Raw genomic sequence first — 26266 nt, forward strand, 5'->3', positions numbered from 1 at the left:
TTTTTTTTTTTTTTTCTTGAGACAGGATTGCCCTGTGTAATTTAGGCTGACCTGAACTAATTAGGTAGACTAGGCTGACTTTGAACTTGTGATCCTCCTGCCTCACCCCAGGGATGCGCTACCATGCCTGAATTAAACTGAATTTAGGAACATTGGATTTATTCATTTCTGTCACTCACTTGCTCACTTATTTGTCCTCTGTTATGTGCTGAGTGTGTACTAAATACTAGGGACATAAGTGAAAGCCAGGGTTTGCTGTCAGCAAAGACTGCAGCTTTTAGTTGAAGAAAGACATATCACAGAGATATTTTTGGCATAGAGGTATCATGCCGTTTCTTCTGTTTACTAATTAGAAAGGCAGAATGATTAGCTGGCTTATTTGAAGGATTTAATGCATTTGGGGTGTGAATAAGTGGTTTTAATAGCAGCTGATGGCTTCATGGTTCTTTGCAGAATATTGAAGATCACTGATCTAAAGAATTACCTCATCTAAGAACAGGTTACTGAGTCGGATGATGTAGGTAGGCATTCTGATTTGTGTCAGGTTTGCTTTGGTAGCCTAATTAAGAAATGTTGTATTGGCTCTTCTAGTATGGAAACTCTTCTTTTTAGCTTTTTATCCTCCGTAGTTGTGCTTCACTTAACAATAGGGACATGTTCTGAGAAAGGTGTTATGAGATGATTTTGACAGTGTAGGAATACCAAGTATGTAGTACTTATGCATACTAAGATTTTTTTGTGTCAGGTGATACATTCTTATGGGACCATTGTGTGGTGTATTATGTGGCATAAAATGTACTCATACTACATGAAACATAGGCATTGTGTATTCTTTATGCTAATAATGGAAAGATATTTCATGTTTAACCTCCATTTTAAGAATTTTAATATTGTTACAAATAGCTTTTATCAAAAGTTACCTTTTGTCTAGTATAGGGAGATATAGTATATAGTAGTTGTTACTTCATTTAGAATAGTGAATTATCCCACGTCAGCACTTCACATTTAGCTTTAGTTGCTGATAGTTGAAAAGTGACCAGTTAGCTGTAATTGAGGCAAAATTTGCATCTTTTCCTGTTCTTTCTTGTGGAACAGTAGAGACCTTGTTTGCCTTTCACAAGATACTACTTTAAATATTTAAAAGTAAGTGTTCTTTTAGCAATTATTTTTTTTAAGTATCTTTGCATTTAACACACTGTCTGGGTGTTAAGAGAAATCCAGAAATAATTAAGAGATTTCATTTGTTTATAAGAAATGGTAGAGAAAAAGCCATGGATTTGCTGAGAAGAGAATGCTTTTGCTTGATTATCAAAAATGCTTCATGGAGGAGATAGTGGTTGCATTAATGTTAGAGGTGGAGTATTCTAATCTGAGGGCATAGTCAAAGATTTAGAAAGGATGTAGGTTAGAAGAGTAGAAAGAGAGGTTGTTTGCCAAGCTATACTCCAGTTAAAAATACTTATTGTACCTGCAGCATCTGGAGGAGCGTTCATCAATAATTGAGGGTCAGTAAATTTTTATTGAGTGAATGAGTTTTCACATTTTAGAAATACTGAACATCCTTTTCTTAGACATTCACAAAGCAGTTTAAGATATTGAACACATTGATAGAAAAAGCATGAGTATCTTACTTTTTTGAATGCCCATTAACAATCCTTGAAATCCTCTAAAAAATATTATGGTGGGTCTATGTGTAGAGATGAGATGGATGAACAGTGTTTCTACTTTAAGTTAAACATACCCACTTTCTTCAGTCATTCTGTACTAGCCATTTGATTTCTAAACACTTCACTTGTGTAGCTTTTAAGTGTTCTTAACATGTATTGCCTGTAACAGTGTAATACTTCAGTGTGAACTAACAAGTGAAAGAGTGCATTGGATGCTTGTCTCAGTTACTCTTCTCTCGTTGCTGGGACAAATACCTGACACCCCAAGTGAAAGAAGGAAATGTTTATTTAGCTCACAGTAACTGGAGGTTTCAGTTTGTACTCAGCTGGCTCCAAGACACAGTGGCACATGGCAGAAAGCAGCCAGTCCTTCATGGTGGTGGAAAACAGCAAGAGCAAAAGGGAGAAGTAGCAGCAACAATGGCAACACCAAGTCTGTCTCCCTTATGTTGCATTCAGACTATCTGCCCCTGGCTGGGTGTAACATTCACACCCATGATCCCAGCAGCAATCACACTCATAATCCCAGTGGATCTTGAGTTAATCACAAGCTCTAGAAGTCTGCCCCATGACTGCATGAAGCTTGGGGAGGGGGGAACAACTAGATACAAACCATAATAATGCTGTTATCTCCTTGATCCGGATTCTATTCTTCTAATAAGGTCTAAGGTTATATTTTGTTTCTTTTTAGCAGTAGCAGCTGAGTCACTACTTTGGCTCGTACTCAGTTTTCAGATTAATCTACAAGAGGTTCTTTGAGTAGATTTAAAGGGATTTCCTGATAGTATAGTTAACAAATGAATAAGATTTTCTTCTGATTGACTCTAGGCTGTTTTCTCAGAAGCCCTAGTCATTCTAAACTTCCTGAAATCAGAGAAAAAAGAAAAAATTAATTGTATAGGGCCAGAGTTGAGTAAATAATGCTCAGAAGACTGTGGTACAAGAGCTTTGTTTAGATACTCTAAAGAATAAAAAATAATTGCCATTTAACAGTCATGAAGGTTCAATGATTAAGATATTTTCCACATGTGCCTCAGCTTTTTTCTTTTTGGCTGAAGTGTTTGAAAGAAAACTATAGGCTTTTTTTTTTTTTTTACTCATTATTAATATGTATATCTAAAAGAGATATTTTCCTGCATCTATATGTCATCATTTTGGTGGTGTTGTTGTTATTGTTTTGGTACCTGGAATTGAACTCGGGACCTTGTGCTTGCCAAGCAGTCACTGTGCTACTGAGCTGTATCACCAGCCACCTATATGCCATCATTATATCTAACAAAACCAACTGTATCCAATGCCATCTAATATTTAGTTCATAAATCAAATTCCTACATTTGATCTTAGCTAAAATGCTGAAAAGTGATAAATCAAATTCATGATTGTTTAAAGGTGCCTTTTTACAATTTGTTTTTAATTGAATCAAGATCTAGACATTTCATGTTTCTCAGATCTCTTTTAGGCTAACACCAGTTTTCTACTTACTTTTTGGTATAATTTGACTGTTGACTCCTTGGGTTCTTTACATTTTTATCTGTACCAAATTCTGTTACTCTGCCTTTTGAAAAGTGTATTACATTTTTCTTCTTTTACATCTATTTAGCAAACATTTTGGAATATTATATCCACATGTCCAAAACATTGTGGTAGGTATAAAGGTTAATTTGACCTATGTTGCTCCACTAGAAGCCAAAATTATAATGGTAAAGACAGCTGCATACTGAAATAATACAAAGTGAATTGTTTGCCCTCTCATGGGTCATGCCTTGTTTATAATAGCCTCCCATTTTTCCTCCTTGGAAAATACTACCAGTGGAATCTTCTTAACATACCACTTTAGTTATGTACTGAACAGGAACCCATGGTTAATTATTGAGTCAATCCAAATTACACCTGTTTTGGGCCTGTCACTCAGTGCTTATACTGTCTCCTCAGAGGAGCTAAAACGAAGTTCACGTTAAATTTATCATGTAACATTTTGATTCTTCAACAAGATTATAAACATAGGTCTTACTTGTCTGTATAGTTCTGGGAACTTTGAAGAGACTAGTTTATGCAACAATCCTCTTATTGCGTTCCCTGTAGTAAGAGTTTCCGTCAAGATCTTCTGTAATTTGTATATGTGCTGCCGAAGCGAGCACAGGAGCTTCTGTCATTGGAAGAGAATAGAATGCAGATCTTATTCTACTGTCTGAGTCAGGGATGACAGACATACATACAGTATATTACTTGCATGCTATCACTTCTCTATCACCATGGTTCTGGCAATCTGCTAATTTCTGGTTGTTTTTATTTGTTTATTTTTGTATTAAGTAGCTACATTTATTGAAGATCACAGGATGGTAGCGGAAATAGGAAAGAAGGGCAGAGTGAAAGAGAGCCTACAGGAAAAAAGGTGCTCAAATGGGAAGGAAGAAAAAGGCTCTGGTTGTGTTTAGACATGACCTCAAGCATTTCAGGCAGTCACTATCATTTGAGCTTGATTGACAAATGATAATAAGACCTTGGTGCTGTCCTTGTTCTAAATCAACATTTCCTGAATTAATTGGAACTTAAAAATCACCTGGGATGACTTTTAATTAATACATTTTCTGGGTTTCATTTTAGACTCCTAAATTAGAATTTCTAGGAATGGAATAGAAATGATTCATATGAAGTGAGGTTTTTGTTTTTTAAAGGTTGACTTTGGGGAACAGGACATAACAAGTTTTATTTTGTTAGACAATTCTAGTAATGGAGACTGGAGCTCTCTGTTTTCCAGTTGCAATATAGTATTTAATTACTCTGACAACTAGTAAATTCTGATAGGTTTGATTTCCTCCTTAGGAATATGGTAGAGCTCTCTTGCTTTGAGTAACACCAGGGAAAGCACATGAATCAGATGCCCAAGATAAAGATACAGGATCCAGGGAAGTGACATGTTGATCTGCTAAATATAACTGATCTCAGATTTAAAGCCTCAAAACCTTTTAGTCCTCTGAAAGATAATTGTTTGTTTAGTGATTACCTTTAGGAGTTGTTTAAAATGGAGCTCAACACTTAAGGACTGGATAATTTTTTTTAGATTTTTAACATTTCATGTGTGTTCATCACAGGGGATTTAAACATACAATATGATTTAACTTCATATACTTTCATCAGATTTCCCATAAAACTATATACATAGAAAAAGTTTTATTTTACCCCATGATTTGATTTTAGATTTGGATTTTGTGGGTAAGGTATTGAGCACAGCAGAAAGACTGAAGCTGCAGTATTATCCAGTGAGTTAACGACTGGCCCAGAAATAGAATCCTGTGTTATTTACTGAGTTATGATTTGGTTTGAAGAGGATGGCCTGTGATCTGTTTACAGGAAGTAGGGTTTAGGGTTTGGAAGAAGTTATATTTTCTGTGATGTTCTTGGAGGCAAAAGAGTCAGGTTCAGTGTTACACTTCCTACTCAGTCTTAAAAAGCTTAAGTGGATTGTTTGCATGATTTTTTTTTTTTTTCCCGGTACGGGATAATTGAACTCAGACCTTGTGCTTGTCAGGCAGGCCCTCATGATGCTGAACTATCTCCTTGCTATCTCCTTGCTTGCTATTTCCTCTCCTTTTCTTCCTCTCATCTTCTATTTGTTTCCTCCTGGCCCTGATCTTGGTTTAGAAGTTTATCGCTCAGGAATGGTGAACCTTTTAGAGCTTTCAATAGCAGACAGACAGCAGATTGTGGCACATGTGCTATTATAGGTTTACTACCACTGTATAGCCAAAGTAGCTCATTCATAGGTAATAGTAGAGTGGGTTCCTGTACAATATTTTTAGGTATATGAACTTTTTTAATGGACTATACATGTATCTTTGTTAAATATGTTTTGTGAATACACGGCATGTTTGGAAATAGTAGAGGCCACCAGCAAACAGAAGCTACTGAATGGTTCAGGGGTATTATTGATTTAAGAATAATTGCTTTTAGTAGAGTTGCTTTCTGGTAAAGTCATTACTTTATTCTTCCCTTCCTGTTCAAACATTGGGATTTGGGAATGGATCTTGTACAAATGAGAGAGGTGGGAGTTTGAAAAATAAGAACGTTTGTGTGATGATTCTAAATGTTTTTCCAATAGCTTTGTTGAGATATAATCATATGCCATATAATTTACCTATTTGAAGTGTAAAATTCACTTTTTTTTAGTATATATTCTCAGGGTTATGCAATCATTGCTGCAATCTAATTTTAGGACATTCTCTTCTCCCTCAAAAAAAAGCTCCATACCTGTGCAATCTCTATTCTCCTTTTACCTTTTCTATCCTTGCTAGCCCTAAACTAATTTAACCCAACTACTCATGTATAACCTAATTGCTAATATTAATCTGTCTATTGTGGGAATTTTTATTTATTTTTTAATCATTTATTTATTTATTTTTGGTACACAGCTTGGTCTCATAGTGATCTTGTCTCAGCCTTTCCAATGCTGGGTTTACAGGTGTGTGCAGTTTTGGTGGCCAGCCCGATGTGCCCAGTTACGGTACAGGGGATTGAGCCCTGGTCCTTGCCCTTGTTGGGAAGGCACTTTTAGACTGCTGAGCTAGCTCCCTAACCCTTGTGGGCATTTAATATGGAATGATACATGAAGTTTTTATGACTGATTTCTTTTACTTAGCATGTTTTTAAAGGTTGTACATGTTTTATTGTCAGAGTATTCCATTACATGGATACAACACATTCTGTTTATCCATTCATTAGTTGGTGGACATTTGGATCATTTTTTTGCTGTTAGGATTTAATGCTACGTGTGAACATTCTTTTTAAGTTTTTCTATGGATGTATGTTTTCATACTTGTGGGTATTATATCTAAGGAACAGAATTGCTAGTTCATATGATAAATCTATGTTTGACTTTTTGATGAACCACAAAACTTGGCCAAAGGGGCTATGCTATTTTGGATTTCCACTGGCAATACATTGACAGTTTCAGTTTCTCCATATCTTCGTAACACTATTATCTTTTTTGTTCTTAAGCTATCTTAAGAACATCTCTTTCCCATCTTGCAAGATGGTGAGTGAAAAAAATGAGAAGCCAGACACTGAAGAGAAGAAACCCGAAGCCAAGAAGGCTTCTGCCAGCAGTACTGGTAAAAAGGGTAAGGTGAAGGCAAAAAAAGTCCAAGAAGGGGCACTCCCACTGCAGCTGAAATCCTGTCCTGGTTAGAGGAATTGGTAGATACTCCTGATCTGCTATGTATTCCAGAAAGGCTTTGCACAACAGAAAGTACACAGCTGCTAAATCAAAGGTTGAGAAGAAAAAGGAGAAAGTTCTTGATATGATCACAAAACCAGTCTGTGGGGAAAAGAATGGAGGTACCCTGGTGATTAAGGTTTGAAAAATGCCTAGATACTACTCTACTGAAGATGTGCCCCAAAAGCTCTTGAGCTGTGGCAAGAAACCCTTCAGTCAGTATGTGAGGAAACTTCGAGCTGGCATCACTCCTGGCACCATCTTGAACCTCATCTCTGAGTGTCACAGAGGCAAGAGAATGGTCTTCCTGAACAGTTGGCCAGTGGCTTGCTACCTGTGACTGGTCCTCTTAGCCTTAATCGTGTTCCTCTATGAAGAACACACCAGAAATTTGTCATTGCCACCTCTACAAAAATTGATATCAGCAATGTGAAAATCCCCAAACACCCCACCGATGCTTGCTTCAAAAAGAAGCTGCGGAAACCCAGACATCAGGAGGGTGAGATCTTTGACACCGAGAAGGAGAGATACCAGATTTCAGAGCAGCACAAGGTGGATCAGAAAGCATTGGACTCACAGATTTTAGCAAAAATCAAAGCTGTTCCTCAGCTGTGGGGATACCTGTGATCCATTTTTGTTCTGACAAATGTAATTTATCCTCATAAATTAGTGCTCTAAATTTCTTACTAAGAACCTAATTAAATAACTAATACATTAAAAATAAAAGTGGGATAAGGATGATAGAGTAAATGTTTCTTGCCTTTAGTGAACTCATAATTTATACCTCTTGTAGTCTGCTTGACTTTATTGTACTTTACACTCACTTTCACTTTATACAGCTGTGGTTTTTTTCCCCTCTTGTGATTATTAACCTAATTGCAGTCTTAAGTTTTGCTCTTAGTATTCCACAAAATCAACCCTCCAGTTACATTATTTTGTATTAAAAACCAATTTTCCTCTGTGTCCATCTTGATACATTGGCACTATTGCCTTTTTTCCATAAATCACTTGATATCTGTAATACTGTGTTCTCAAGTTTTTATTCTTGAACTAATTCCTCTGACCTCTTTTGTACGTTGAAGATTCTTGTAAATTTTATCTGTGAAAGCAGATGACAGTTAGCTCAAGTTGTAACTATGCCTTTAGGTTTAGCTAGTGGAACTGGGATGGACAACTGATTACTGCTTATTCAGCAAGATTCTTTTCCTTGCATTACATCTGGCAGATTTCTCCTGTTTTAGCTGATTAAAATACAGGTTATTTCCAGTATTTAATGATTATGTGTTACTAATTGTATATTGTAACAATTCACAATGTTAAGGCAAATGACCTAAATCAGAGAGGTTTTTTCCTTTATGGAAATTAATGAATTGTGTACTTTCTGAAGTCAGTAAAAGAAGGAATAGCATTTGACCTCTTATGCTGTAACACTAATTTTCAAAAATTCAGTTCTTGGGGCTGGGGAGATGGCTCAGTAGAATAAGAGCTTGTCTGGCAAGTGCAAGGGCTTGAGTTCAATCCCTGGTTCTGAAAAAAAAAAAAAAATTCAGTTCTTATTTTTGTCTTGCATTATGCTCATGCTTTCAGTGTACTGCCATAATAACTAAGGTATGAAGTTTTTTTTTTTTTTTCTTTTTTTTTAATAGGAAAATTAAGCCTGTGAGAAATTGCCAGTGATGCTTAGTGGTGTGTAGTAACTGTCAGAGTTAGAATTCCAGTCTGAGTCTTCAGACTCAAAAGTTGTCATTGTAAGTTATTTGTAAATTGTGAAGCATTATAATTGTATAGGGGTGGGACAGGAAAGGGCTTGCAAGAATTACTTAGGTGGGGGGCTGGCCATTAGCTCAGGAGTTTAAGTGCCTGTTGAAACAAAGCAGTCAGGCTCAGGATGCTGTGGTTCGATCCCCTCATCCTTAAGCTAAACCAGACCTGCCCTGAAGGCATCCTGGGGGGGGGGGGCACAAAAAAAAAAAAAAATTACTTGGGAAGTTTTTGAAAGGAACTTCCTCTACTTTTACCTCTTGTTCCCAAATAATGCACTAATATACTGATGTATTTGTTTTTTTGCTTCCTCAAATGCCTTCAGGGCACTTGTGGCCAGCGGGAGAGTTGTGAGGTTCGAACTCCAGCAACCTGAGGCTGACAGCTTTGTGGAAGCAGCCACTTAAAGGACTGAGCTAGGGCCAGGCCCCCCTGATGTATTTGTTTTAATAGCTGGTTCCTAAATAGTATGTAGCTCAGTTTAGCTTTTTGTGTTTCAAGGAATTCTGCATTCTGTTGGGAGTGGAATATAATGCAGTAAATAGTACACATTGGAGAATGCAAATTAGTGAGTGAATTTTCCCATCCATATTTTGTGTCATTCTTTACAAAGTTGTGACACATTGATTTTTAGAGGATTTGAAGAAAATGCTACTGATCGCTGTTGGAACCTTTTTTTTTTTTTTGTATATTATTTGGTACAAAATACATTAATTTGGTACAGGGTCTCACAGTGCAGCTTGTACTTGTCGTGATCCTCCTGTTTTCAGTCTCCTCAGAGGTGGGATTACAGATGTGTGCCGGCATGGCGTGTGGTACCAGGGTCCCTTCACTTGCCTAAGCAGGCCCTTAGTTCACTGAGCTATCTTGCCCTTGTTGCAAGCAAATTTAAACTATACAAATTATGACTGTAATTAAGTTGATAGAATTCATCTGTAGTAGGTGCCTCATAGATGTAAATTTGTAACAGTGAGATTTTCTGATTTGGGTGTGAATATTAGCTTTTTCCGAGATTTCCATATTGCTGATCAGTTGCCTGATAAGATTGACATATTTTAGTCATTTTTTTAGTTTATAAGTTTGGGGTTCAGAACACCAGTCAGTAATCCAGATGAAAATTGGAGGAATATACACCTAAGCCATGGAGGCTACACTAGATTAGGAAGCTAATTGGAAGCTAAAGTTGGTAGTAAATGGTAACTGAGGGTTCTAAGGATGTTCTAGTTTTGGGCACTCAGTATATACGATCATTTTCCCTGCTTAAACTTTTTTAAAAATGTGTTTTTCAGGGTCTCACTATGCAGCTTGGACTTGTAGTGATCCTCCTGTCTCAGCCTCCTCAGCACTGGGGTTACAGGCATGTGCCACCACACCCAGTCTTGGTGGCTGGCTTGGTACACCCGGCATAGTATGTGATTGAATCTAGATCATGGCACTTGCCTACACAGGGACTTAGACCAGTGAGTTATCGCTGCGGCCCCCTTGCCTGAACTCTTAACTGATTGAGAGGTAAAACAGGAAGAAACAAGATGCAAGAAATGCCTTTTTTAGAAAATTAATTTTTAGCCAGGTAAAACTCAGCAAGTATAGTTCTCCATTTTATTTTTTTTTTTAAATATTTATTTTTATTTATTACATTTATTTATTGTGTGTGTGTGTGTGTGGCCAGCTCAGCCCACCAGGGGGCGGGGCCGGCTGGCATGTGGTGCTGGAGGATTGAACCGTGGTCCCTGTGCTTTGCCAAGCTTGTTTCAAGTAGGTGCTTTAGACCACTGAGCCATCTCTCCAGCCCCTAGTTCTCCATTTTAGAGTGTACAGTTGAGTTTTTAGTATGGTCACAAAATTGTATAGTCATTCTCAGAATGTTGTCATCAGTTCTTAAAGAAATCTGTTAATAGCTGATTCCTATCTGTCTACTCCTTGGTGTTCAAGTCTTTTGTTAAGCAAGTTATATCCACCTACCAAGCTACTTCTGTGAAGGGGAGTGGCTTAAACTATTAGGAGTGCTTAGAGAAGTCATAGCTCATAAAACTATGAGTTGGAAAGTTTTCTTCTCTAACAAAGAATTAATGTAGAAATCTGAAGGTCATTCTTAGATGAAAAGGCCATGCCATTTTATTAAGATAGAAAGTATATTAAGGAAAGAAGATGAATTCAGCTTCAGACAGCAAATTTGGGACTTCAAGAAAGGGATATTAGATATTTATATTTGGATATTATAAAGATTTGAGATTCATCTATATGCAAGTGATTAAAATATAGAACTAAGGAAAGCACTTGCACAATAAAAACAGTAGGGGGCTAGGGATATAGCTCAGTGGCGTAAGCGCCTGCCTGGCAAGTGCAATGTCCTGAGTTCGATTCCTGGTACCGCCAAAAAACCAAAACAAAAAAAAACCCCACCCCCCCACCCCCCAAAAAAACCCCAGCAATATCTTTGGTTTTGATTATGTTGTTTCTGCTGTGTATTGCTGTGAGTGGCTTGTTTTTTTCTGGGTTTTGTGACTTGATTGTGAATTTATTCATGTCATTAATTTTATAACTATACTTGTGGGAATTTTTCAAAGGTCTAGATCAAAGATGAATTCCCTAGAGATTTTGCATTTGCATGTGTCAAGGTTGAGTGGGGACACTGCCATCCTGCAGTCACTGTAAACAACTTTTAGGTACAGAGCTTTTAAAACTATAATCATGGGGGAAGGTCAGTCAGTATGTGTTTGTGAATAGTCAGAGGAGACAGCACTGCACTGCTGTCTTACCCTTACCTCCTTGTCTATATCTGGTGCCAAGGTTGAAAAGAGTTGTCAGCCTAGTGTGATGGTGCACATCTATAATCCCAGCATGTAATTCTAACAGTTGGGAAGCTGAGGCAGGAGCATCTGAAATTTGAGGCTAGCCTGATCTGCATAACAAATCTCTTGTCTCCAATCTCCTGTTCTGTACCCCTTCCTTCCCAAAGCAGTCTTCCATGTAATTCTTTTGGGTAAGACCTGAACTTTGCTGCTTTTACTGGGCCTCAAGAAGTCTTAGAATTAATTGAAAATTGAAACTTACATGGTTTGACAGATGTCCTAAAGATGAAGAAAAGCTGATTTTTAGTATTCCCTTTTATACTTACTTTTTTACTTCTGATCATGCCTTATTTTTTGTCAGAGTTTTGATTCATTTATGAAAATTTGAAAACATTTTATCTAGTATTCTAGTTACTTTAACTGAATGTGGTGATCAAGCCATTTATCTTGTCATCCTGGCAGAAATAAAATTGTGTCTATCCAGCATATGCAGGACAGTTAGTTGTTGGTAACTTAGCTTCTGAATCAACAGTTGCACATTTAGAACAAAATCCAGTTTTCTTTGGCTCACATAATATTTAGAAAATACAAAATAGATTTTAAATAACATTCTGGATTTCTTTTGAAAAACTGGAAATTCTTATAATAATGGGGTGAATTGGGTATAGTGACACATGCTTGTAATCTCAGCCCTCTGGATGGCTGAGAGAGAAGGATCATACATTTGAGTTCTGTCTGGGGAGCTTAATAACTGAGAGAGACTCTGTCTCAACAAATCAAAAAAGGGCTGAGATGTAGTTGAGTACAAAGACTCTTTGAGTTCAAACCAACCTTATTTCAGTTTTATTAATGTCTTAGTTACTTTTCTCATTGCTGAGACAGAATACCTAGCACCCTCAAGTTAAAAGAGAAAAGGTTTATTTCAGCTCACAGTTTGTAGAGATTTCATTTGATTGTTGGCTCCAAGGCAGGTTGGCATGGGAGAAGGGCATCACAGAGGAGAAATAGTCCATGGCAAACAGGAGATTACCAAACTGCAGCAGCAAGCCTGCTTTCTTCCAGTCCCTTACTATATATTCCATTCAGGATACCAGTCTATTAATTGGTGCCACCCATACCCATGGAGGGACTTCTGTTGTCTACCTTCTTAATCCCAGTATCATACCCTTTATCTACATTCATACACCTTAATCCAGCCACCTCCAAAACTCTCCTCCTCTGAGCACATAGCACTTAGGGGGTGCATCTAGATGCAAGCCATAATAAGTACCTTTAGTATTTGTGAATCATTCTTGTCCCAGAGAAAATATTTGACACTACCATATCCTAGGGAGATAATGCTAATAGCTATCTTCATATTTTTCTAATTTATTATTTAATTTTAACATCAAACCTGTGATGATAATTATAGAAATGTTATACAGGTGTTAATATTGCCAAATTTCAGATGAAACTGATGTTCATTGAGACTATGTGAATTCTTCAAGGTCTCATCAATGTTACAAGTTAGAATTTAAACCTAGAACTTAGAACTCCTTATGTTCCAGTGTTAATCTTACTATTATTATTTTCTTAAGTAATGAAACTTTCTTCAGATTTCTTAGTGAAGTTTTCACTGAAGAGATGTATAAATGCGGGGGGGGACAGTTAATGTTGAAACAGGGACCTGCATGCCCAACTTAATGGACCTTAGACACCTTTCTGGAATTTATGGGATTTTTCAGTTAGTGTTGAAACAGGGACCTGCATGCCTAACTTAATGGAGCTTAGACACCTTTCTGGAATTTCTGGGATTTTTTCTAAATAATTTGGACACACACTGTCTAAACAGAACTATTTGTCAAATTTTATGAAATCTCAACTCATTTGTGTATCACAGTTATGGTATGCTTGCTTCTTTCTTTTTTATTCTTCCTGGTAAGAGTTTTTCTTCAGCATAATCCCTCTTTTTATTCAGTAATATTTTTCGTTCATGTGAGTTTGCTTCTGATAATGGTTGTTCTTTTAGCCTTCTGTTTTTTCACAGAGTTTTAGAATTGTACTGTGATTTATAGTTTAATTCATTTTGAAGCATCTAAAAACTAACTTTTGTTTATTTTGTAGATTCTCTTTGTGGCCAGATGGGTTTGTATGGACAGTCTTGTCCATCTGTAACTTCATTAAGGTAAGTGCTTGTCTCTTTTTTTCTTTATTGAAATATCGATTTTTTTTTTTTTTTTTTTGGTAGAACTAGAGGTTGAACCCAGGCCCTTGCGCTTTCCAGGGAAGCGCTTATTGTACTGAGCCATCTCCCTGGCCTCTGAAAGGGGAATTTCTTAATAAAACATTGAATCTTGTTTTGTCAAGTAGTGCACTAATGTAGTGTAGAGAGATTTTTGCTTACAAAGATTTTTGTGGTAATAAGATTTGGATCTGGGGGCTGGTGAGATGGCTCAGCGGTCTAGAGCACCTACTTAGAGCGAGCTTGGCAAAGCAAAGGGACCATGGTTCAATCCCCCAGCACCACATGCCAGCCAGCCCCGCCCCCTGGTGGGCTGAGCTGGCCACACACACACACACACACATAAATAAATAAAAAATTAAAAAAAAAAAAAGATTTGGATCTGCTCTTAGTTTCCATTAGTAAATTAAGTAAACTGAGTGAACTTAGTAAGGTTATGGTCATATACATGAAATAATATAATTTTACACTTCTTTCCTTGTTTCTTAATCAGCTTTCTATTTGTTTTAACCAAAAAGTAGTAAATTTTGATTTCCTTTGTAGCAGATTATTAAATGAGGTTAAAGATACTAATTTTAGATTACTCTCATTTATAATATATGAAATAAATGAAATGTGAAAAAGAAAAAAGTAAGTTAATGTATACATTTCGGTGGTTTCAGAATTTTGAAGTAACCAGATCCTTCCTTCAAATTATCTTATGAAGATGAAGTCCAGTGGATAAAGCAGATAAATATGCGTCCTGCTTGGTTAGACTTCTGTATCTACCTTCATAGTGACTTTTGACAGGATTTGTGGTTCCAGTAGCACAATTTGAAAAAAACCCCTAAACCTGATTTTTTTTAAGTGTAAACTTCGAGATTAGAATATAAAGTATGATGACAGCATCTACTAGTTACATGTAGTGTTATAGTCAGTAGTATTACTTACTCATTTAGCATATTGAGCTGATTAAACGTATTTTAATGTAGCAAGTGAAAAAAATCTCATAATCGTGGAATATGCCATTATGGTGGGATAATTAAGAAAACAAGTACAAGTATCTATTAGATAGTGGCGGTGATTAGGGCTGAGACAATTAAAATGGAAGAAAACAGAAAATAATGAGGGTATATGTTATTTTAGACAGGGTAGCCAAAAAGCGTCACTGAGAAAGTAACATTTGAATGAAGAGCTGCAATAGTGATGGCATGAGCCATATATTGGGTATGTGGAAGACAAACATACCGTAAGTCGGAAGGAATCCAGGAAGTGTCCAGGCAGATTACTGTGTATGTTTAAAGAATATTGAGGAGGTCTGTGTGGCTAGAACAGAGCTGGAAGAGAGTTGGAATGTCCTGTTGTGGAGGGCAGGAAGAGAGAGAAAAAGGGTACAAAGTTACTGGAGCCATGACTGTGAAGCCAAGTAATCTTTAGGATTGAGAGAGATTTCTAGTTTTCTAGTTTTCTAGAATGCCATAGAAGAAAAATAAACAGTGAAGTTGCATTTTTCATTTTTATTTACTTGAATTCCTAGCAGGTCAAGGTCATTACCTCTTTCTCAGTAGAAAAACTTTATGCTATTTTAGTATTTACAAAAATTTTTTTTAAGGTGGAAAGGCTTATTTAGCTCACAGTGCATAGAGGTTTCAGTCCATGATCAGCTGACTCCAAGGCAGGGTTGCACATGGCAGAGGGGCAGCTACAGTTCAGTGGTGGAAGACAGCAAATGAGAGAGAGAGAGAGAGAGAGAGAGAGAGAGACAGAGACAGAGACAGAGAGACAGAGACAGAGAGACAGAGACACAGAGAATCAGAGTGCTATTATGGCATTTCTTTCCGTGAAAGTAGAAATAAATGAAAAGATTGCTTTTCTATTTATTTTGAGATTTTTTTCCCTTTCTCTGTAAACAAGAGATATCTAAGTAGCTCTGAAAAAAACTTTTTTTTTTTAAGACTCATAATTTGTTTAATTTTCAAAACTGTTATAGAACTAATTTGACTCATTGGTAATTTCCACTTAGTACAATGAGAGCAATTATTTTACTCTCTTTAGATACTGTATTTAAAAATTAGGGAATAGTTTCATCATTATATATTGGCCACTTCGATGTTCCAGGTAATAATTTTCCTTAAATATATTTTAGTAGTGGGATTATGATGAAACAGTTGTATTAAGACCATTGACTGAGTGGACATTATATATGTAAGTGAATGTAGGGAGTGGAATGGAAGTCTGAAATGTTTAAAAAAATGTTATACAGGATAAGATAGTAGATGAATTACAGTTGTTCCCTCAGTCATCTTCAGTGTTCAAGGTAAACAGATGTTGTTTTCTTAGAAATGATTTTGGGTCTTTGTTTAATATGAATGTATTAGGATTTTTTTTTTTTTTTTTTTTTTTTTTGAGATTAGAGTCTGTCTTTGTAGTCTGGGCTGGCCTTTAACTCACTATGTAGCCCAGGTTGTCTTCAAATTTGTGGGCAGTCTTAATGCCTGTGCCTCCTAAGTGCAGGGGTTAACAAGCATGTACCATCACTCCTGGCTTGTATTAGGATTGTTTTAAAGGTCACTGTATTTTTATGATTAAAAATAATAATTCATAGAAAATATGGAAATACAGAGGTAGCACTTAATATTTTTATATCACATTGTTTATTTAGGTTTTTTTTTGTTTTTTGTTTTGTTTTTTTGGCGGAACTGGGGATTGAACTCAGGCCCTTGCACTTGCCAGGGAAGCACCTTGCCAGGGAAGCACTTATTCCACTGAGCCATCTCCACATCCCCCTTATGTAGGGTTTTTTTTTTTTTTTTTTCCCAGCGCTGGGGATTGAACATGGGACCTTGTGCTTGCCAGGCAAGTGCTTATGCCACTGAGCTATATCTCTAGCCCCTATGTAGGTTTTTTGAGACCACATTTCACTAAGTAGTTAGCCAAGGCTGGCCTTGAACTCATGATGACCTTTCTGCCCTGACATCCCAAGCGCTGGGATTACAGGTGTGTATTACCACACCTTGCTCATTACATACTTTTATATCAATAGATATTATATATGAATTGGAAAAATATACCTCAGGTTTTCTGTTTTCTTTTTTTGTGGTACTGGGGATGGAACTCTGGACCACGTGCTTGTCAGGCAGGCGCTTATGTTGCTATCTCCCTAGCCAGATTTTCCTTAAAAGAATATTTGTAAAGGATTTTTAATTAATTAATTATTATTATTATTATTTGCGGAACCTGGGATTGAACTCTGGTCCTTGTGCTTGCCAGGGAAGCGCTTATTCTACTGAGCCATCTCCCCGGCCAAGGATTTTTAGTGATAGGTAGTATACTTTCAAATTTATACCAAATTGCTCTTACCAACATTTTCCTTTTTCTTTGCTTGCTATCATAATATAGCAAAAATTACTTTTTGGTGTTCTGAGACAGGATCTCTCTATATAGTTTACACTAGCCTTGAACACAATGTGGCCCAGGCTGTCCTTGAACTCATGGTGATCCTCCTGCCTTATTCTCCCAAGTGCTGGGATTATAGATGTGTGCTACCTGCAAGCTAAAATTATATTGTAATCAAAGTTACAGTAACGATGTTATATTCTATATGAGACAGTTTTGTTTCATTAGTGTTCTTTGCCTAGGCAGAAACCGTACTTAGTAATTTAAAGACATGCTTTGTAGAGAGAATGGTTAACTAGATATAAAATTGTTAACCAGGTAATAGGAAAGATAAAAATAAAACTCATACATTATCTTGAAGACAAGACAGAGTAGGACACCAGGTACTACACATAAGATTCAAGAATAAAGGAAGATCTTAGAAAGAAAGACTCTATTGAACTGAGATTCAGACCTGTGAGGAGAAACTGCTTCAGGATTTATGCTGGTGTGTGTCTGAGCTTGTAAGATGAGACCTGTCATATTGAGAGCCAGACCTCTGTGGAGGGGATACTGACATGTACCAGTGTTGTGTACCGTATTATGAAACTAGTTAAGTACCGTAAACACTGGAAAGTGAATTGATCTTATACCATTGATTTGGTATGAGAAAGGTCTGCTGGTGAAGAGATGAAGAAGCCTTTGCTAAGGAAACACTTTTATGAATGTCATGGAGTAGACAGAAAGGCACAAGTGTCTTCCTCTCCTCTAGATTTCTAGTCTGTTTTTAGTGCCTTGTCTTGCTAGACAGAGCTTTGTAGGAATCCAACTAAAAAGTACAAGTGTGGTTTATTGAGAGAATTCTAGTTCTAGCATCACAAAGCAGGGTAATAGTGGGGAATGTTGCACTTAGGAGCTGAGGGGCAATAACTGAACTGTCACAGCTGTTCCAGCAGAGTGATGAGAAATGATATAAAAAGATGTTTTCTAAGATCTGTTTTGTACCTATAATATCTGCATGTTGCTGAAAGATTCTAAGTCATGTGAAATTATATTTAAAAACTTCTTAAGATTCATAAGTATTCCTCATAGTTTGAATCTATTGTAGTCATATAATGGGTTTGGATGGTGAAGGTGTAGATAGTGAAAGACACCAGATCTTCATCTGTTCATTTCCTGAGTTTAGGATAGCAAGGACAAGAACTCAGAATGTGATGGATATTTTCAGTCAAACAGTAGGATCTTAAATATTATGTATTTGGTTCCTGAGTTTTTCAATAAGATGGATTCAAGTCCCAAAGTGTACATGTATTTTATTTTTGAGTGTAGATTCAGTAAGATCAAAAGCTTACTGAGTAGTTTATGCAGACAAATACTATGTATGTATCATATGGCTTCTTTTATATAATGTAGCAACAGACTATTTTTGTAATTTGATTTTGTCAAAGCAAAATAAATTTGTTTCTTTGTCCTTGTTGAAACCTTGCATTTCTCAATTCCCTAATATATTTTAGGGTATTGATTTTATGGTTCACTTAAGTATATAGCTTGAGACACTAGTTTACAGTAGCACTTGAAGTAGTTTCTGATAGTTAATATCTTCCTGAGATTGCTTCTCTTTTTCTGTATTTTTCTTGTTTTCTTTCTGTTGTGCTTCTCCCTTAAAGATGTCTTTTGTTCTTGATTTAATTTTTGTGTTTATAGGTAGTATATACTAGAAAACATATGGGGATATTTTAATGAGCTTTCCTAGAAAAACATTAGTGGCACAGATATATATCCTATTTATTTTCTTCCTTTTGGTATTAATGACTGATATTTAAAATGAAGAGAGAGTAAATTTATTTATTTATTTTGGCGGAACCAGGTATTGAACTCAGGCCCTTGTGCTTGCCAGGGAAGCACTTATTCTCCTGAGCCATCTCCCCAGCCCCAAGAGAGTAAATTTATTTTAAGGCTTCTTGCTGCTTTGTTTTCAATAGCAGGCCTGGTATTAATGGGCTGTTTTGGTGTATAGTCTTAAAATTAGGTAGGTACAGGTTCAGTTCTTTTGTGGGTACATATTAGCCATGTAATCTTGGGCAAATTACATTTCTGTCTGTTGGGCTTCATAAGATTAAACATATACATAAGGTAGCTGGCGTATTTTTTTTCTCTCTTCCATTTTCCAGTAGTAGAAAACAAGAGAGTCTGTTATTTTTAAAATAAAGGAAGCAAGAATAAGACAGATGTGTATGTCTTTTAAAATGAAAGAGGAAATGAGCTCAAGAATATGGGATCATAGAGGATTTCTTTTTCTCTTCTGTTTTCTTTTCATCCTAAAATTCTTACATTCTGAAATGTCTACCTGTGAATGTTCATTGTCCTTTGAACTAAGGGTATTACTGTCATTTAATATTATATACTTATTGTATTTGCTATTTAAATTTTTAAAAAAAGATTTCAAAACTACTTAGTACAGGGTCTTGGTATGCAACTTGGACTTATAGCAATCCTTCTGTCTCAGCTTCCCCAGTGCTGAGATTACAGGCATGCACCACCATACCCAGTTTCAGGGGAGCATGGCACACCTGGTGTTCCCGGACTGGCACAGCATGCAGTACTCGGGATCGAACCCGGGTCCTTGTACTTGCCAGCCAGGAGCTTAGACTGCTGAGCTATCTCCCCAACCCCTTCAATTTAATTTTTTTTAAGGCCAGATTTCACTTTGTAGTTCAGATTGTCCTTAACATCATTATGATGCGTAGGGTTGCCTTGAACTCAAAGTGAGCCTTATGCCTTGACTTTCTGAGTGCTGTCGTTACAGACATGTGCTACCAGGCAGCCCAACTTAAAATTTTAGTTTTTCAAGTTTGTTCTGCACAGTGGCACATGTAATCATTGCATTACCATGTAATATTTTTTTCTTTGTATAGGGGCCAGGGAGATGGCTTAGTGGAATAAGCACTTCCCTAGCAATTGCAAAGGCCTGAGTTCAATCCCTGGTTCCACCCAAAAAGAAAAAAAAAATTTTTTTTTCTTTGTTAAACATTTCTGAAATTTGTAAGAGCTTGTTAATTTGCATGTTTAAAGATGGCATGTTTCATTTAAATGGTGAATAATGTGAAAAAACTTAATTTGAGGGCTGGGGAGATGGCTCAGTAGAATAAATGCTTCCTGGCAAGCACAAGGGCCTAAGTTCAATCCCCGGTTCTGCAAAAAAACAAAACAAAACAAAACAAAACAAAACAACCCCTTAATTTGACTATTCTAAAATGTATTATGAATTTTTCTGGATTATCTTTTAAAGCTTTATTGTCTATTACGGTAGCCCCTAGTGTTATATGCCATATCTACATTAATTCAAAATAGATGAATCAAAAATGTGGCACATATGTAACATTATCCACATTGTAAGTGCCCACCCAACTATCACATTGGACCTCACACGAACATTTTATTGTTTCAGAAGCTCTATTGGACAGTGATGTTATATACATCCTCCTAAGCATAATTTACTCTTTGAACTAAGAACCTAATGCTTGGGGGCCCCCATTTCCAAACAGGTACTGAAGGAATACTTTTGGCTATTTATTGACTTAAGGACATGTTGTAAAAGTTATTGTGACTGGTGACTTTGGTAGCTAGCATTTATGTTGTACTTACTACTTTACTACAGGAGACATTATTCCTACCCTCCCCACATATGTTTAGCCTTCTTCAAGTACTTTATATATATTAATTAAATTTTGCCAGTAACTGTGTGAGGTTAGTACCATTTTCCTTCTTTCACAAGTGATGAAGCAGAAGCAAAGTTAAGCAACTTAAGCTGATAGGCAGAGGTCTGGGTTTCATATGTACTGGTAGGTTTTGCTCCAGTTACCCCAATGCTCTTAATCTTTAAACTCTACTGCTTCTCAGCTATTAGTATGTATTGTATTCTGATGGTTTGGCTTTAAAAAAAAGGTGAGTATTTGGTAAAGAATGGTCCCATTTAATTGGGGATAGTGTAAAATAAGAAGCATAGAAGAGAAATACCAATACAGGAGTTTGTGTGAGAGAGAGCAGTAATAGAAAACCACTGACATAATTTTAAAATATATTGTGTATGATTGGAAAAAGTCTTGTTACAAATTCTTTTGGAGGAAGTGGTGATAGGGAAATTTAAGTTACTATGAATTTATACATGTGAGGAAAATCCTGTCAGAGGTGGTAGAGGATAAAAGTATCACTAAATACATGGATGTGGAAGGGGAAGTTAAATATAGTCTGTCACTAACAGTGCAGTAGCATTAATACTGAAAACTAGAGAGGAAAAAAAAATACAAATTTGCTTTAGCAAATCAAGCCTTACTTGATTAAAAATACAGGAAACTACTAGATTTTCAGGATCTCTCTCTCTCTCTCTCTCTCTCTCTCTCTCTCTCTCTCTCTCTCTCTCTGTATTAATTATTTGGACAATCCTGGGATTATTTCATAGACCCCAAAGATAACTGAGTCTTTCAAGAATGAAGATTGGTACTGATGAAATGTTAGGAACCTAGGCAATTTACATTTTTTCCTCTTAATTTTCCCTGAATCTAACTTATTTCTTCACTTCTAGCTTTCTTTACCTTTCTGGTACCTCCTGTGTCTCTCAGATTCATGAAGTATTCATTGAGACCAGGCCAAATTGTTTCAGTTTTTAATTTTGATTCCCGGAGAAGAAAGTAAGATGAACAACTTGGATCATGTATCAACTCTGATTCACACTCTTACATTGTTACCTTATTGCTACACAGATGGTGTGGTATATATACACTCTGGGGATGGAGGCAGCTCTGCAAGAGGATGTTGTTATCGAGGTGAAACACTATAGAATGTCTGATAGAATACAGCATTTGTACAATGTTGAGTGAGAATAATTAGGATTTTAAGAGAGGATATATTGGAGATTCAGACTCTTCCCAAATAGTTATTTATTTATTTATTTATTTATTTATTTATTTATTTTTGCGGTACTAAGGATCACACTCAGGACCTTGCACTTGCCAGGCAGGTGCTTATGCCACTGAGCTATCTCCCAGGCCCCCTGAATAGTTCCTTGAGTAGTGAATGGGATACTTCATTTTCACCTTTGTATCACAACATCCAGAATGTTTTTATTTATGTGTGTGTGTGTGTGTGTGTGTGTGGCCAGCTCAGCCCACCAGGGGGTGGGGCTGGCTGGCATGTGGTGCTGGGGGATTGATCCGCGGTCCCTGTGCTTTGCTGAGCTTGTTCTAAGTAGGTGCTTTAGACCACTGAGCCATCTCACCAGCCCCACACCATATAACTTTTTAATGATAATGTTTTCATAAGATTATGTTGCCTCATAGCATCTAGCTATCTTTGTGTAGGTAAGTGTACTCTGATAGTCACACAACAAAACTGCCCAATAGTGCAGGTGTCAGAACATAACCCCCTTGTTAAGCAATACATTACTGTATACATTGAATATTAGTTGCTTATTATGACTTAGAAGTCTAATGGAAGAAATGGATGCAGCTGAGGGCAGTGACATACGCCTATAATCCCAGCTATTTGGGAGTCCAAAGAATGATTGCAAATTCAAGGCCAACCTGGGGAATCAAAGAAGACCCTATCTCAAAAAATGAAAAGGGGTAGGTTAGAGGTAGCATGGATGAGGGCCAATCCCTAGTACCAAAAGAAGAAGATAGAGTAGAATAAATATTATAATTTGTGTAGCATTATAATTTGATATCTCTCAGAATATACACACATTAGTCATCATCGCAGCTATTGTAGTGAATGTATTCATGCAACAGATACATTCATGTCATGTTCAAAATCTTTCTGGGACTGCTGTGCAATTCTACCTTCCCATCCCTCTTAGCAAGGTAATATGCTTTTCTGTCCCTTGTGTTTGTTTACATTTTCTAGAGTTTTATATAAATGGAATCATTGTATGTATGTGTGGGGGCTGGCTTCTTTTACTCCGTATAATTTATGATTCACCTATTTTGCTAGATATATTAGTAGTTTATTTCTTTTTATTCCATTGGATTTGTTTATACATTCACCCACTGATACTTGAATTGTTTCCAGTTTTGGCTATTACAAATAAGCATGTTGTGAACAGTTGTATACACCTTTTTTTTTTTTTTTAAATTTTAAGTTGGTACAGGGTCTCACTGTGCATCTTGGACTTACAGTTAGTTCCTGTTTTCAGCCTTTCCACTGCTTGGATTACATATGTGCACCAACATGCCCAGACTTGGTCACTGGCTTAGAGAGCCCAAGGGTGGGGCTAGCGTGGTATGTGGTACTGGGCATCAAAACCCAGTCCCTACGTGTGCCTAAACAGGTGCTTAGTCTTCTGAGCTATCTCACTGGCCTTGCATACACACCTTTCTATAAGTACATGGCTTATTTGAAATAAATTCGTAGGAGCAAAATCTAAGATAGTTATATAATTATATTATCATTATATCATTTTTATATTCCTACCAGCACTGCATTAGAAAATTATATTCTCATTAACACTTGGTATGGTCAGTCATTTTAATTTTAGCGATTCTAGTGTAGTAACACCTCAGTGTGTTTTTAATTTGCATTGCATATTTTCGTCTTTGCTATTTCATATCTTCTTTATTGAAGTCTTTGTTCATATATTTTGCCCATGTTTAAAAATTGGGTTTTAAAATTTTTTTGTTATTTTTACATTTCTGTATACAAGTCCTTTTTAAAATGTTTGCTCTGCAGCTGTTTCCTTTTAATCTGTGGGCTTGTGTTCTTTATTTTCTGAACAGTGTCTTTGAAGAACAGAAGTTTTAAATTTTTATTAAAGTCCAGTGTATTAGGGTTTTTCTTTTTTCTTTTTCCTTTTTTTTTTCTAGTGCTTGAACTCAGGGCATGTGCGGCAAAGCACTCTACCATTGAACTCTGCCACTGAGCCACATCCCAGTTCAATGCATCAGTTTTATTAATTGTGTTTTTTTGTTACATCTAAGAAATATTTGCCTCATCAAATCTTAGGTTTTGTCTTACGAGTTTTTTCCTAAAATTTTATAGCATTACCTTTTTTAAAATATATATATTTTTTAATTTTATTTATGTGTGTGTGTGGGGGGGGCAGCGCAGCCCACCAGGGAGTGGGGCTGGCTGGCATGTGGTGCTGGGGGATTGAACCGCGGTCCCTGTGCTCTGCCAAGCTTCTTCTAAGTAGGTGCTTTAGACCACTGAGCCATCTCACCAGCCCAGCATTACCTTTTACATTTAGCTCTAATCCATTTTTCATGTTTTTTATGGTGTGAACTAATGGTCATTTTGTATAATTTTACTTTTAGGTGACTGTGTCATCTCCATTCAGGTTTTTGTCCCTATACCTACCCATTTAAAGTTTTGGTCCATTTCTTACAGAAGTGAAGGTGCTTTTGTGTAACAGATTTAATTAATTTTTTAACTCAGTCTTGAAGTTTCAATAAGGAATCTAAAAGTAGGTCTTAGAATGTATTTAATGATCCTCAGAGGAGTGTCTGTAATAAGGAATAATAATATACATATATATGTTAATATTGTAGATATTCAGCTGTGTATCTATTTAAGAAGACTTCTAAGTAATTTAGAGTTGGTTGTTTGGTTTTTTTTTTTTTTTTTGGCTTTACAGGGTCTGTGTCCTTATGAAGAGTTTGGTGTTATTACTTGTGGTCAGGGGAGCTTTTAAGATACTAGTGATTGTTTTGTTGTTCTTTTAGCCTACAATGTAGTTTTAAATTCAGTTATATCTGTTGCATGGTATACATTAATGACTTTGACATAGGTGAAAACAAGCACAATGTCTAGGGATATTCCTTTCTTACCTTGCTCCCTTCTTCCCTTTCTTCCTTTTCTCTAGTACTGGGAATTGGACCCAGAGATGTTTTGCTTATAAACTACATCCCTAGGCCTATTCGTTTGTTTATTGAGTCAAGTTTTGCTAACTTTGTTAGGTGGTATTCAGACTTCAGATCCTTTTGCCTCAGCCTCCCACAGTTCCTGGGATTATACATATGTGATACTGTGCCCAGCTAATATTTAACAATATTTTTATCAATAATAGTTGTCCTCTGTTGAATACATACTATGTGTCACACATTGTAAATTATGTGTTCCACATGTATTTTGTTATTTACCACATGTTAAGTAGCATCTAAAAAACTGCTGTTACTATAAAAATACTTTTGACCCTTCAGACCCCCTTAAGGCTTTCTGCACCATACTTTGACAGCTGCTGAACCATAGAATTTACATGGAGCAGTGTAAGCTGTTTCCCTAACATTTTCTATTATGCCTAACACTAAAAGATAAGCCAGCATCGCCCTCTGTGTTAGTACTTTGCTAACTTTAATGCCAAGCTTAACTGATATAATACCACAAAGAAGAAGTATGTGGAAATAAAACTCAAATGGTAGAATGCCCAATAAATACTGGATGATGAACAGAAGCAGTTTTCTTTCTTTTTCTTCAGAACTGATTGCAGAACTGATTGCAGAGATCAGGTTAAACATCTGATGAAACAAAATGAACCAGTAGACCCAAATTTCTTGAAGAACTTTGTTGTTCTAATAAGTATAAGAAATATAGCAGATTCTCTTTGTTTTTAGACAGCTGTAAAGATTGTTTTGAATGTTCTTATGTAAAAGCGCCAGTAGTGTTCATTAGTCTTACTCAGATTTAGAAATTCCAGTATACAGAGTGAGATTTAAATGCAGAGTATAGTATTTACGCCTTCTTCTTCTTCTTCTTCTTCTTTTTTTTTTTTTTTTTTTTTTTTTTTTTTAATTTTCACTTATTTTTGTTTTTTTTTTTGCAGAACTGGGGATTGAACTCAGGCCCCTTACTTGCCAGGTAAGCTCATATTCTACTGAGCTATCTCCCTGGCCCTCTTTTTTTTTTTTTTTGTATTTTAGGGAAGGGTCTACAGGATGTTCAGGGTCTTACTCCTAGATCAGACTCATAATGAGCCGCCTGTTTACAGCCTCCCAAGAGCTGGGATTCCAGGCGCGCACCACCACGCCCAGTCTTAGTTGCCATCTCAGTGCGCCTGGGGGCGGGGCTGGCAGGGCAGGCCGTCAGCCCTTGCGAGTATTTATTTCTTGATAGACATATTAATGTCTCAAAAGTGTTTTTTCCTCTAAATTTTACATATTGTATAGTGACATTTTTTGATCGTATATAGGATCCCTTAGTTTGTACTCTGCAGCCTCGTATGAATTCACAATATAATTTTACAAAGTTTTTTCTTTTTTCTAGGGAGGGA

The 26266-nt window shown here is 36.5% G+C and overlaps 1 protein-coding gene across 3 annotated transcripts in view; it reads left to right on the forward strand.

Annotated features, from left to right (window-relative positions):
* Positions 1-26266, forward strand: part of Foxj3 (forkhead box J3) — a 152108-nt gene that overhangs the window by 9247 nt on the left and 116595 nt on the right. For all 3 annotated transcript variants that reach the window (XM_004645945.2, XM_023706194.1, XM_023706192.1), the window contains exon 2: positions 13536-13596. In XM_004645945.2, coding sequence (XP_004646002.1) covers positions 13553-13596 — 44 coding nt within the window. In that variant the 5' untranslated portion in view covers positions 13536-13552. The remainder of the gene's footprint in view (positions 1-13535; positions 13597-26266) is intronic.

Source organism: Octodon degus, unplaced genomic scaffold (assembly GCF_000260255.1).
Source record: "Octodon degus isolate 3935 unplaced genomic scaffold, OctDeg1.0 scaffold00245, whole genome shotgun sequence".
NCBI classification, from domain to species: Eukaryota; Metazoa; Chordata; class Mammalia; order Rodentia; family Octodontidae; genus Octodon; species Octodon degus.